The sequence below is a fragment of the Staurois parvus genome, unplaced genomic scaffold, assembly GCF_062004578.1.
Source record: "Staurois parvus isolate SC_StPar_1 unplaced genomic scaffold, SC_StPar_1.0 ptg000006l, whole genome shotgun sequence".
NCBI lineage: Eukaryota > Metazoa > Chordata > Amphibia > Anura > Ranidae > Staurois > Staurois parvus.
The window spans coordinates 19426246-19440000 of NW_028317802.1; the positions used below are offsets into that span (position 1 = coordinate 19426246).

Here is a 13755-nt window from a genome sequence, read left to right on the forward strand (position 1 = left end):
GCCGAATGACGGCTGCACTGCGGCCGGCCAGTTCTGGGTGGGCGTCAAATGACGTCTTCCCAGAACGCGCGCCCCTGTGGGCGCACACCCGGCGATCTCCGTGATCACTGTGTCCTATGGACACAGCTGATCACGTGATGTGGTAAAAGGCCAATCACAGCGGCCTTTTACCACATGATCAGCCGTGTCCAATGACGCGCTGATCACCGGGAAATGCAATTACCGGTTCTTGGCTGCACTTTCCTCACGCTGTCAGATCGTGAGGAAAGTACTGCCGAGAACCGGTAGTTGTTAGAGCAGGGATCAGCACCGATCATCGGGGCCCTGATGGTCGGTGCCCAGCAGTGCCACCCACCTGTGCCCAGCAGTGCGCCCACTAGCTCTGCCCACCTGTGCCACTCACCTGTGCCCAGCAGTGCAGCCCAGCAGTGCTGCCAGTCAGTGCCCAGCGGTTGTGCTAGTCAGTGCCCAGCAGTGATGCCAGTCAGTACCCATCATTAGTGCCGCCTATCCGTGCCACCTCATTAGTGCTGCCCATCAGTGCCGCCTCATCAACGCACATCAGTGAAGGAGAAAAATTACCTGTTTGAAAAATGTTATAATAGAAACAAAGAAACTTTTTTTTTTCAAATTTTTTTTGTTTATAGCTCAAAAAGTAAAGCGCCCAGCGGCGATTAAATACCACCAAAAGAAAGCGCTATTTGTGAGAATAAAATGATAAAAATTTCATATGGCTACAATCTTGCATCACCGCACAATTGTCAAAGTGTGACAGCGCTGAAAGCTGAAAATTGGCCTGGTAAAGAAGGGGGTATAAGTGCCCGCTAGGCAAGTGGATAAAGTGCAACAACTTGTGTATGTGTGTGTTTTTTTTAGTTTAGACCCCCTGTCAGGTATGTATTGCCTTCTGTGTCCCTGTTAGGGAGATCCACCCTCTCTTTTTATCTTGTTTACGGTTATCACACAGTGGGACGGGAAAATAGATCTCACATTTTGGGTTGTCACCAGAACAGGAATAGAAATCTTCCAATGGGGATGCTAGTTCTGGTGACAAGCAGGGATCTGTTTTCCTTCCCATTGGAGAGATTTCCTCTCACTTCCTGTTTTGGTCTAGGGTGCAGGAAGCAAAGAAAAAATTCCTCAATGGGACACAGATGGAAAAAAAAAAACTTGATGGGTTTTATAACCCTGCCTTACTTTATTATGGCTCCTTCACACGGGTGTTCCGTATGTCTGTTTTCATCTGTCCGTTTATAGATAAAAAACGTACAACCATGTGTTTCTATGGACTATCTGATGATTATCCGTTTACATCCATTAATGTCCACATCCGTTAACATACTTTTTTTGAATGGAAGAAAACCCTATTTTTCTTCTGTGAAAAACAAAAAAACGAATGGCTGTAAACGGACTTTGGTAAAGGATGTAAAAAAAGGATGAAAACTGTTGTGCACGGATCTGATTTTTCTTGGGAAAAAACGTGGCAGAACTGATGAAAAGAACGGAATGCCTCTGTGAAAGGACTCTTACAGGTACTAGTAGGTATTTATAGCGCTGTCAATTTATGCAGCGCTTTGCATATATATTGTACAGTCACATCAGTCCCTAACCCTCAAGGGGTGTACAGTCTATGGCCCCTAACTATCATTCTTACACACACATACTAGGGCCAATTTAGACAGAAGCCAATTAACCTACCAGCATGTCTTTGGAGTGTCTGAGGAAACCGGAGTACCCAGAGGGAACCCACGCAGGCACAGGGAGAACATGCAAGCTCCAGGCAGGTGGTGCCGTGGTTGGGATTCAAACCAGCGACCCTAGTGCTGCAAGGAAGAAGTGCTAACCATTTACAAGTTTTACCTTGTAGTTCTAGGCTAAAGCCACCTCTCCCTTACCTGTATAGCTAGCTTGTGCTATAAAAATCATATTCCCACACCTGATGAGCCAGTATTGTTCTTTGTGGCACACTGGGTCCTGTGCAATCATCTTCTATTGTCACCAGGGGATGCCATTTGGGTCTTGAGTATTGCAATGGCTTTGTGATGACGCATATCAGCAGTCATCTAGGGGGGGTGGAGGAGAGGCATGGCTGTAAAAACTATGAATAGATGGCCACACCACCCCCTACCAGATGGCATGGCAAATGCTTCAGAGTGGATCTGTGACCTGGAGACTGCGGGCACTGTTGACCTCATTCTGGCCTATGCCAAAAAAATAGGGAGTTGCAGGGAGGTTCTGGTTCATAATGCTTGTAGCTGCAAGCATCATCCAGATATCCCCACGCAAAGTTCAGAACGTCATATGACGTCATGTGGGCAGGAAGTGGTTAAATAAGTTCACAATTTGACAAAAAATAATAAATGCACATTTATTTTTTTTTACTTAGGGGGAAGAAAAAAAAATGCATTTTTATTATTTTAGTTGCAGGGGCCTGTAAAGCATTGCACCAGCAATCAGCAGATCACTGATGCCATGTAGGTCTCCTGCAGACCTGTCAGTATATCTGCTCGATCATACGGGATGTACGGGCAAGCAGATATACTGACAGGATGAATCCATGAAGTCAACAGCTGCAAAGACTTGTAGTTCATTCGCAGAACTCTGTGAATGAATGACGTAGCCATGTGGGCAGAGCCCCAGACGGCCATGCTGATTTCAAACAGTGACAACTTGTACAGTAACACTTCTCCCTGTAATGGTGTCACAGGGAGGGGGGAGTCGGGCAGTGGCTGCAGCATTGGGAACATGTTACATGTTCCACCCTAAAAACTTTTCCTTTAAATTCACAAAGAATTTGTTTTTATATGTTACCTTTTTTTTAATATGAAAAAAAATCCCAGTGATGATCTAATATTACCAAAAGAAAGATCTATTTGCCGAGCAATTGCCAGTTAAATTAATGCAGTGCCAAACAGTAACAAAATGGCCTGGTCATGAAAGGGGTAAAATCACCTGGAGGTCAAATGGTTAATGCATTCTGTAAACCTACCCTACCCTAAAAACTTATCTGAATCCTCTCACTAATCCAGCACTGTCCCCAGCTGCAGCACTGCCCTTTTCTATTCCTGGTCTTATAGGAAACACTGGCAGCAACAGGAGCCATAGGATCCTGCTGGGGTTAGTCATACTCCTCTGAGGAGGGGGTGGAGCTTACTGGCACTGTGTGTATGGATGCACACAGCCCGGATCGGAAGCATGCTATATGGGTGCCCCCACAGCGCACAGTTTGCTATGTGGGCACCCAGTGGAAAAAGGGGTGGGCATCATTAGTGGGGGACCACCAAAGAGGAGGTAAGTGAAAACTCTGTGCAATATCCTTGCACAGAGTAGGTTAGCATAACAACATTTATTTATTTTAATTAAAAAATAATTGCCTTTTTATATTCCTTTAAAGTGAAAGGAAAGGCTTTACAACAATACCTGTTAAATGTTCCTTCACCATTGCATTTATACTCTGCAGACTGTTCTACTAAATACTTTCTTTTCTAAGCTTTTCTATGCTGTAGAGTGACCTACAAAGCTCCGGCTTACCTGTATGTCTTTGCCAGCTGACAATGCTGTTGAATCATTTAACGCAGTGATATTGTCTGCCAGTGTCCCTCAGGAAATAGACAGCACCCGACTCTTCTTAAACAGGAAGTCAACTCCTTTATTTTTACACAAACAACAAGTTATATACACAGGGTGGGGAAACACAACTAGGAACAGGAAACACATCAGCCCGCCCCATCAGTGTGAAGGGCTACAGGAAACACATCATCAGCCCGCCCCATCAGTGGGAAGGGCTACAGCACATGGCAAAGGACAATGGGACAGCTACATGGCCGAGAACAAAGGACAATACACAATACTAGGACATTCACACCCTGTACCCCTTAACAGGCATAGGGTGAATTAAACATAATGAGGGAAACATGAGCTGACACAGAGGTCCCCCCCCACCCTCAAAAGTCACTCCCTTCACAAGGCGGCACTGGTAGGCGTCACTGATGGGCACTAATGATCCATGCCTTGATTATCCATGTAAACATCCCCTGTCACAATTGCCGGTTACCAACTCTCCTTTTATTAATCTGTGACAGCGTGAGGCAAGGACTGCTGATTACCGGCAAATCTATTTACAATGTGATCAGCAGTGATTGGCCCTTTACCACAATATGTAATCTGCTCTGTCTGAAGGACACAGCAATCACAGAGCATGCCGGATGCGTGCCCCAGAGGGCAAATGGAAGGCGTGGTTCTGAGAGGACCTCTATAGACACCCTCTCCGAACTGGAAGACTGTGCTGTAGCCGTCTTTTGTTTATAGCGCAGTCTATAAACTGGTTAGTTTGCAGGGACTTCCTCTCACTTCCTGTTTGGCTATGGGACAAGATGTGAAGGGAAATCCGCAATGGGGCACAGAATGTGGAAATGTCCCTTCGTTCGTCCTAGAGGTATAACAGGAAATGGGATAAAATCTCCCAAGTGATGGGTATTCCCTATTTGTCCCCAGGACAGGCTTCCCAACTACATGATTTCCCTTTATCTTTGGTTCAGGGGACAAATCTAACATTTTGGACTCCCCTGACTTTCTTTCAGGGTGACTATGGTTACCAGTACAGAGGGCGAAAATAATCAATGGGGATTCAGAAACAAATAAAAACTTAACAAAGGGCCTAACTCTTCCCCACATTATGCACTAAACTAAAAAAAAGCTTTGCCCAGAGATGCACTTTAAAGTGGAACTAAACCCAAAAATAATAATAATAAAAAAAAACTGGGGGTAAGAATACTCTATTGCAGAAGAGACTTGCAATGTCTCTTCTACAATAACATAAAGTTGCCTGCTTGCAATCTTCTGTAGAATTCCAGTGCAGTGCCTGTGTGCTGGGATGACTGAACTCCTGTGCATGCGTGATGTCTCCCTGCATCAGCCAATCAAGATGGGACCTTGTGAACGTCAGACTGTTGAAACTGATGAGTATTGCAAGACTTTAGTTCTGCCTCAAAGTGGAAACAGTCCTCCTTTGTATGAGGTGGAGGGAACAGGTATTTGACCCTGGCACCAGAGGCAGAATGCCTACAATTCAGGACTCCTCATAATTATTTTTTGTTTTTGTTTTTTTGTTTTTTTACAGGTTGTGCTCCTGCTCCAGGATCTTATGATGTAAAGGTCATGGATGGCCTTAAAGGACCTGTGTCCTTTGAGAAGTCTCAGAGGTTTAGAGCAAAGAAAGGTGTGTAATATGTTGTGTTCTTAAAGTGTCACTAAACCCACATCATAAAGAACTATCAAAAAATGCTGCATTGCATGCTGTTCATACTCATTCACTGTGGGATTTGTTTTCTGTATTCTACAAAAAGCCTGCTTGATCTTGCGTCTGTCGCCCTCCTTTGATCATGACCCCAATGCAGTTGGTGATTTTGCAGAGCAGTGTTGGCAGCTATTGTGCATGCTCAGTTTTCAGTGTATTTTTCTGCTGACCATTTCCTCCCTATCGCATCTCAGCAGCCCTTGTAACTATAGAGTCACATATGTGGGTGTATACACTTTGATAAATAATAATCCACTCCCTGTGCAGAAATGTCACCAGCACACCGAGGATTCCTCAAGAAGGATCCAAAGCTTTATTCTCGTGGTCACATGTATGTGTATAAGACAACGTTTTGGAGCCATACAGGGATCTTTTGTCAGGCAAGTGACGAAGTGCAGTGCAACTCAACACATGTTTAACAGACAAGCCACCAGTCAGTGCAGACAGTTCAGGCCCAGCCCCATCCCCTGATGTCAAAAGCCCGCCATTATAATAAGTTTAAACAAATGACATAACTGCCAAACCAACAATAGTAATTGCCATAATAGTGATCAAACCCTCCAAGCATTGTACAAATGGAAAAGGCACTGGTCACTGTCTAAAGTTCAATTTAATTACAGAACATGAGGACCTTGTCATCTCCAATAGACAGCGGGCAGAACAATCCTGGGGAATTGTGTATGAGGGTTGCCAATCAACCTCCTTTTCTATGCCCACTAACCAGCTAAACACAATGGGGTGGAATATTACATCTTGATTGATGGAAGCTTCACTTCCATGTTATTCTAAGACACAGGCTGGAGGTGTGACACCCACACCATGTAAATAATAAAAATTTGATTTCAAATATGTATTTGTATGATGATTTAACACAGTTTATTGATGATTATCTATGTTTACACTGTATTCCTTCTTCCTTTTTTTTTTTTTTTTTCTTTACATGACCAGCAGCCAGAAGCTACGGTTTCCCCGCAGACAGACTGGGAAAGTGGGGTCATGTGACAACTGTACATTGATTAGGAAAAGGGGTGTTGGTGTGGTTTATTTTTTGTGTAAACTAGTTAAAAGTTTCTTGCTGCAAGGTAATATCATAATGTGCTAGTGTGCATCGCATGCTAGCACATTATGAAAGACTTGCCTTAGAATGAAGCCCTCCAGTGCCACGCTGTTACCGCTGCAGAGGCTTGCATCTTCACCTGGTCTTCCTTCCGTGTTTGCGGCTACGGCTGCTTGAATGACCGAGTCGTTGATGACGTGCATGCGCACAGGAGTCTCGGCCTCGGCACACCACTCTGAAGGAACTGCATGGGCATATTGTTCCTTTAGAACTCGTGTCAGTGCTGTCACCAGCTGCTGCTCCTTAGAATATCTCCTAAACGGTGGACGTTTTTGAAGATTCTCATTTTATCTACAGGTAAGCCTTATTATAAAGCTTCCCTGTAGGTAAAAATGAAAAACGTGGCATTACTACCACTTTAATTTGCATTGGCCTTTCTCTTTCTGTATGTGGATGTTTGCAATGTAATTATTTTAAACTGTGTGTTTAGTATCACTTTAAAGGCACAATAATGCTGTCCTAAAATAATTGACTTATCCTGTGTTCTATCCTTAACCTAAAATATTTTTGCCTTTCAAAAAATGCTTGTTAAAGCTGAACCCTGGCAAGCTATTAAGTAACCAATGAAAGTTGTGTATGTAAATATCAAAGACCAACTTTAGGCAAAGAAAAAACACCCCCCCCACCCCCCTATAGTTGACAGCTAAAAAAAACAAAACAATGCCCTGTTTACTTACTTGAAGCTGCCTGCACGTTGAGGTGACATTCAGGTCCCAAGCCTCTTTTCCTTTTTTGTTTACATCTGGCAGGTCCCTCTTCCATTAGTCCACATCACTTTCTATGTGATATGGACACATCTTTTGGTGGAGGTGCACATTCCTGTGACAAGGGTCCAATGCAGAGGCTTCAGAAGGTAGCAGAACTAATAGGGGGGTGGCAAGGGGATCAGTCCCCAAGAACATACTAAGAGACCAAAACAACCTTTCTGGGCACAGGGAACAAGATTTCCCTAGTCATCTTCCAGGACAGCTCCACATGAGAGAGAGGCTCCTCCCAGGAAACACCCGATCCACTTCCTTTCCTTTATAAATAGCCTCTCTCCCTAGGGGACCCTCAGTATTTGTGTTTCCTCCGGGTAGGAACAACGCTACACCCTTTTTGTTTTTTTTTTTGTTTTTTTATTTTCCTGGCCGTCTGGCAATTTACAGAGACCCCCTGGCTGGGGCCCCCCCTTCTTCCTCTTCTCAGCAAGGCAGGGGCCTTGTGGGGTGGCTTCAGCCAGCTTTTTCCCTAAACACACCCTCTTTTGGTATGGGGAGACAGACCCCTCGGACCATCCAGCAGGGCTCTCCAGGGGGTACAGCCTGCTCCGCCGACCTGCTTGGAAGGGCCACTACCTTGTGCGGCAAAGCCTACCTTCTTCCTGACATCTCCGCAGCATGGGAACGAGGAGGTGCGGGCCGTGGCCACGTCATTTTCGGGCACCGGGACCGCAACGTCACTTCCGGTGCTGGAGAAACAGGAAGTGGACTGCCGCCATTTTGGATATGGTCGGCGGACTGCAAATTTGCCCCATGCCACAGCAGCTCCATCCACTAGCGGCCGTGAGAGGGAGGTTGGTGTGCCTGGACCCAAGGGAGGGGGCGGAGCCCCACCAACCCTGCAAAAACAGCCGCACCGAGGGTGGGCTGCGGCCAGAATGGAGGCAGATCTGTCGGAGCTGGGGGAGGCCAGCAGCAAGATGGGCCCACAGGAGGAGGATAGAGGGGGAAGAGAAACTCTTTGTGAGACCAAGAAAAAATGCGCTACCTACAAGAAGAAGCTAGCTAGTGCTTGGCGAAAACAGCTGTGCCAAGAGTGTATTAATAAGCTGATTTAAGAGAGTCTGGATCCCTCTTCAAAGATTTTCTACAAAACATGATGCAGGAGATAAAACCTTTCAAAGTTTTAGGGAGCAGAGGCAGGAACCAGCCCTGGACAAGCCTCAACCTGGCACTTCAGGCATTTTCCCACCGGAAAAGAAAAGGAAGCAAGATCAGGTCGCCATCGCTGTTCGAGGAGAGGACCTTCCGATTCGGAGGAGAGGACCTTCCGATTCGGAGGAGAGGACCTTCCGATTCGGAGGAAGGCGAGACAGAAGACCAGGATCACAGATCGCAAACGTTCCTTTTTCCAGTAGAAGATACGGAAGGCCTCTTGAAGGTAATCTATGATACTCTGGAAGAGGAACAACTGGATCTCACTCTCTGCATGATCAGCTATATGCGGGGCTACAAAAGAGAAGTGGCTGCACGTTCCCGGTCCGTTCCACCTTATGGCCTACCATAAAAGGGAATGGGAAGAGCCGGAAAGGAAGGCTTTCTTTCCTAAAAACCTTAAAAGGCGATTTCCGTTAAAAGAAGAAGATTCGTCCGTGTGGGAATCCTGCCTGAAACCAGATGCCCCCCTTTTGGAGGATCTCGAAATCCACGGATTTATCCTTTGAAGACGGAGGTTCCCTAAAGGACCCAATGGACCGCAAGATGGACACATTCCTCAAAAGAGCATGGGAAGCATCTGCAGGAAACTTTAAACCAGCAATAGCAACAACCTGCATTTCCAGAACCCTAGATGTATGGCTAGTGCAGCTCCGCTCTCACCTTGAATAAGGCACGCCAGCGGAGGAGATCCTGAAATCACTACCAGTCTTGGAAAAAGCAGTGGCTTTCATCGCAGACACATCGGCGGAGACCATCAGGTATACAGCAAGATCGTCTGCGCTCATAAATTCAGCCCGAAGAGCTATCTGGTTAAAATCCTGGCAGGGGAACGTTGCCTAAAAATCCAGGCTCTGCGGCCTCTTTGGGCCATAGCTAACTCTGTCCTAGAGAGGTCGGCCGACAAAAGGAAAGCCAGCAAGCAAACAGGACCTTTTCGGCCTAACAGGCAGTATACAACGAGAGGCCAGGTTTCTGGGGCAGAGGAGGGGCTGGGGCTCCAAGAAAGGGAGAGAGAAGAGTGGCTTCCTCTTCAACCCCAACCAGGAAAAGGCAAAAACTCAGTCCAAGTGACTGCTGGAGCCAGGTGGGAGGAAGACTGGGACACTTCCATACGCAATAGCTGCATACTACCCAGAACACATTCATCTTAGACATGATTCTAAATATTTACAGGATAGAATTTTCACAACACCCCCCCTCGAGGTTCTTCACGACCCCACTGCCAAGGGACAAGGGAAAGGCGGACGCACTGGTAAACCTCCTTTAAGAGATGCTCCAACAGAACATGATCTGTCAGCTGGAGGAGGAAGAGATGGGAAGAGGATTCTACTCATTTCTTTTTAAGAAGGAAGACGTCAGGAAAATCCAGGATGATACTCAACCTAAAAAAGGTGAACAAATTCATAAAACCCAAAAAATTCCACATGGAGGCGATCTACGTGGCGAAGGAACTCCTGCCGTCTGGTGCATTCATGGCATCAATAGACCATCCTTTTTGTGGGAGCTCAGGCAACATCAAAGAAAGAGACTACAACATAATTGATGTAAGAAGATGCCTAATTGCGTACATCGAGAGCACTAAAGCAAGGAGATGCTCATCCAGTCTCCTCATTCTGTTCCAAGGTCCAAGGAAAGGATACAATGCCTCTAAAAGCACCATTGCAAAATGGATAAGAGAAGCCATCTCAGAAGGATACAAAACTGCGTCACTAGCGCCTCCACCTGGCTTGAAAGCGCACTCGACCAGCTATGTGGGTAGAGAGCTGGCGCCTCCCCCGGACAGATCTGCAAGGCTGCAACGTGGTCCAGCTTCAGCACCTTCGCCAGGCACTACCAGTTGGACCTGATTGGCAGCAAAGAGCAGGCGTTTGGCAGGAAGGTCCTGCAAGTGACAGGCCCGCCCTAATGTACATATTCCTATTCAATCCTCTCATGTGGAGCTGTCCTGAAAGATGACTAGGGAAAATGCAGTTATTTACCTGTTAACTGTATTTCCAGGAATCTTCCAGGACAGCGTAGCTCCCTACCGATTACTGTGTAGTTATATGCTGGTGTTCCATCATTCAATGGACTGTTCATATATAATTTCTACTGTTATCTTTTATGCTTTATCCTAGGCCTTCGGTCATATTTCTGTACTGAGGGTCCCCTAGGGGGAGAGGCTATTTATAAGAAAAGGTAGTGGATCGCGTGTTTCCTGGGAGGAGCCCATCTCTCATGTGGAGCTGTCCTGGAAGATTCCTGGAAATAGTTAACAGGCAAATAACTGCCTTTTCATGAGCAAAGAGGTGGGTATTGAAGACTAGATCTTGTTCCCTGCCAGGACAAGTTGTTACAGAACCCACCCTGGAGAAAGGGAAGTGATTAATGTGTACTATTAAATTTGAGTTTTGCCTGGAGTTGGGCTTTAAATGGGACATTACACACAGCTGACCGAAGTACCTGCATCTGCCTTCATTATTGCTTCCTGCATGACAGTGTTTAGTGCTGGCTCTAATAAATGTGATAGTGGTGTCATCAAACATTGGAAGCTTCCTGAGTGGAGTAGAATGGGACTTCCAATATGCTACTACTTGATTGCCCAAGCACATTGTCACGCTGTTGTATACACCTTTAATGGGAGGCTACAAGAGGCAAGCCTGACACAATATTGTCCTAAGTTCTTTGCCTTGCTTCTAAGCACCCCAAAGAGATCTTGCTACGTTGTTTAGGTGTAGCACACACAGCACAAGTTATCTCTCAGCCACTGCTTTCATCCGGATCTCATATTCAAAGTTTGTCTTGAATGCAGGTTCTTGCAAAGGGTGTCCTGAATGTTTTTGTTCCACCATTTCTAGGTGCATTAGGCAAGTTATTACTATGTCTTGTACCTTGAAAAGAGAGGACTCCTTCCTTTTTTTTTTTTTTTTTTCCCTTGTTGAAAATATTGCACTCATTCAGTCAGTATCTCTTGGGATTTTCAGCACCAGGCATCTGGTTCTCTGTTTTGGAAGGGCTGCTACCTATTTCTGTTTTACATGTTTGAAATGTTATCAGGTGCTTGTTCTGGCCTTCAGCTGTAAGGCGCTTTTGAGCCACTCTTTGGATTGAGAACCTGGTTTCCTTGTTTTGGGCCTGTTATTGTTTTGCTGTGTTTGACTTTATAGCGGAAATCCAGGTACAGATAATTTTATACATAGTTTACTAGCTTAGATCAATGCAACTATGTCCGATGCCTGTGGAAGCTTTAAATCACTGAAGTAGACACTGCTATTTCAGTGAGCTCTCCTTGCTATGGGTCCTGAGCTGAGCAGTTTCCTCTGCTGCACTCTGAATACAGGTGGCTTGCCACTCCGCATGAGCGTCCTTCAGAGAATGCTTTGCATTTTTCTGAATGAATGCAAAGCATGCTCTGATTGGAAGAGGCGAAGAAACTGGGCATCATACTACACATGGAGAATTCTGTGTCCTGTATTGTACTCCACAAAAGGATTTTACTGGCAAATTTAATTTTCAAGTGTGCTGGATCCTACTTATTATCACATCGTAAGCAGGCTCACTGCCTGTCATATATAAAAGATCTGTTTTGGTGTTAGGTTTAATTGTTTACCAGAAGTTTTATTTTTTTTTTTTGTCTAGATTCCAATGGTGAAGGTCAGACTGAGACTGATAGAGATGAACCAACTTCTCCTGTCCGTCTACGCAAACATGTTTCTCTTGGATCTACAGTAACTATTTTTAATCTTTCATATTTTTCTTGCAAAGATTTGCAATCTAATAAGGCTTTTTTAAATGATCACTGTAAAGATGCCAAGTATGCAACCAACTTTGCTACAAATAACTTGAAGACCACGGCTGCATTTTGGCTACTGACTGTGTTGTAGGATATACACTGATCTAAAAAATTAAAGGAACACTTCCTCCTCCTCATCCTCCATCCTCCATCCTCCATCATCCATCATCGATCTGGTCAGTTAAGTAGCAGAGGGGGTTGTTAATCAGTTTCAGCTAGATGGGCAACAATGAGATGACCCGTAAAACAGGAATGATTTTACAGGTGGAGGCCAGTGACTTTTTTTTCCCTACTTTTATCTTTTCTGACTATTTTTCACTAGTTTTGCATTTGGGAAGGGTCAATGTCGCTACTGGTAGCTTGAGGCGATACTTGTACCCTACAGAGGTTGCACAGTTGGTCCAACTCCTCCAGGATGGCACATCAATACGTGCCATTGCCAGAAGGTTTGCTGTGTCTCCCAACACAGTGTCACAAGCATGGAGGAGATTCCAGGTGACAGGCAGTTACTCTAGGAGAACTGGTCAGGGCCGTAAACGGTCCTTAATCCATCAGCAGGAGCAGTATCTGCTCTTTGTGCAAGGAGGAACAGGATGAGCACTGCCAGAGCCCTACAAAATGACCTCCAACTAGTGTGTCTCTGATCAAACAATCAGAAACCAACTTCATAAGGGTGGCCTGAGGGCCCGACCTTCTCTAGTGGGCCCTGTGCTCACTGCTTGGCACCATAGAGCTTGATTGGCATTTTGCTATTAAACACCAGAACTGGCAGGTCCACCACTGGCGCCCTGTGTTCATCACAGATGAGAGCAGGTTCACCCTGAGCACATGTGACAGGGACGCACAGACCTCCACAAGCTAGACAATGGCACCCTGACTGCCATTGGGTATCAGGATGAAATCCTTGGACCCGTTTTTAGACCCTACGCGGGTGCAGAGGGTCCTGGGTTCCTCCTGGTGCACGACAATGCCCGGCCTCGTGGTAAGAGTATGCAGGCAGTTCCTGGAGGATGACTGAATTGATACCATTGAATGGCCCCCATGCTCGCCTGACCTACCTAAATCCAATAGAACACCTCTGGGATATCATGTTTGGGTCCATCCGACGCCGTCAGGTTGCACCTCACACTGTCCCAGGAGCTCAGTGGTGCCCTGGTCCAGATCTGGCAGGAAATACCCCAGAACACCATCCGGTGTCTCATTAGGAGCATGCCTCAATGTTGTCAGACATGCATAAAAGCACGTGGGGGCCATACAAACTACTGAGTACCATTCTGGGTTGCTGCAATGAAATTTCAACAAAATGGATTAGTCTGCTGCATCATTTTTTCACTTTGATTTATGGTGGGGGGGGGGGCTTTTGAGTTCAGTCTTCTGTAGGTTAATTTTTCATTTCCATCAAATATGGGGCATCCTTGCGTTCCAAACACATTATCCAGCCAGATATCAGTATAGATATCCAGCATGAGATTTTTTTCCCCATTGAGATCTGATGTGTTTTAAAGTGTTCCTTTTTAATTTTTTTTGAGCAGTGTATTTCAGTAGCTTAAAGTGTTACAGTGAATATATGGTCCTGGATTAAGTATCTGGTCACAGAACATGGAAATGCAATTATTTTAGTAAATGTAAACTGCTAAATACCTTTTCTCAT

General features: G+C 45.5%; 1 protein-coding gene across 1 annotated transcript in view; it reads left to right on the forward strand.

The window, feature by feature from the left end:
- Window positions 1-13755, forward strand: part of HMMR (hyaluronan mediated motility receptor) — a 62946-nt gene that overhangs the window by 1496 nt on the left and 47695 nt on the right. The window contains exons 2-3 of the mRNA XM_089663651.1: window positions 5120-5218; window positions 11951-12039. Of these exons, the coding sequence (XP_089519777.1) occupies window positions 5120-5218; window positions 11951-12039 (188 nt within the window). The remainder of the gene's footprint in view (window positions 1-5119; window positions 5219-11950; window positions 12040-13755) is intronic.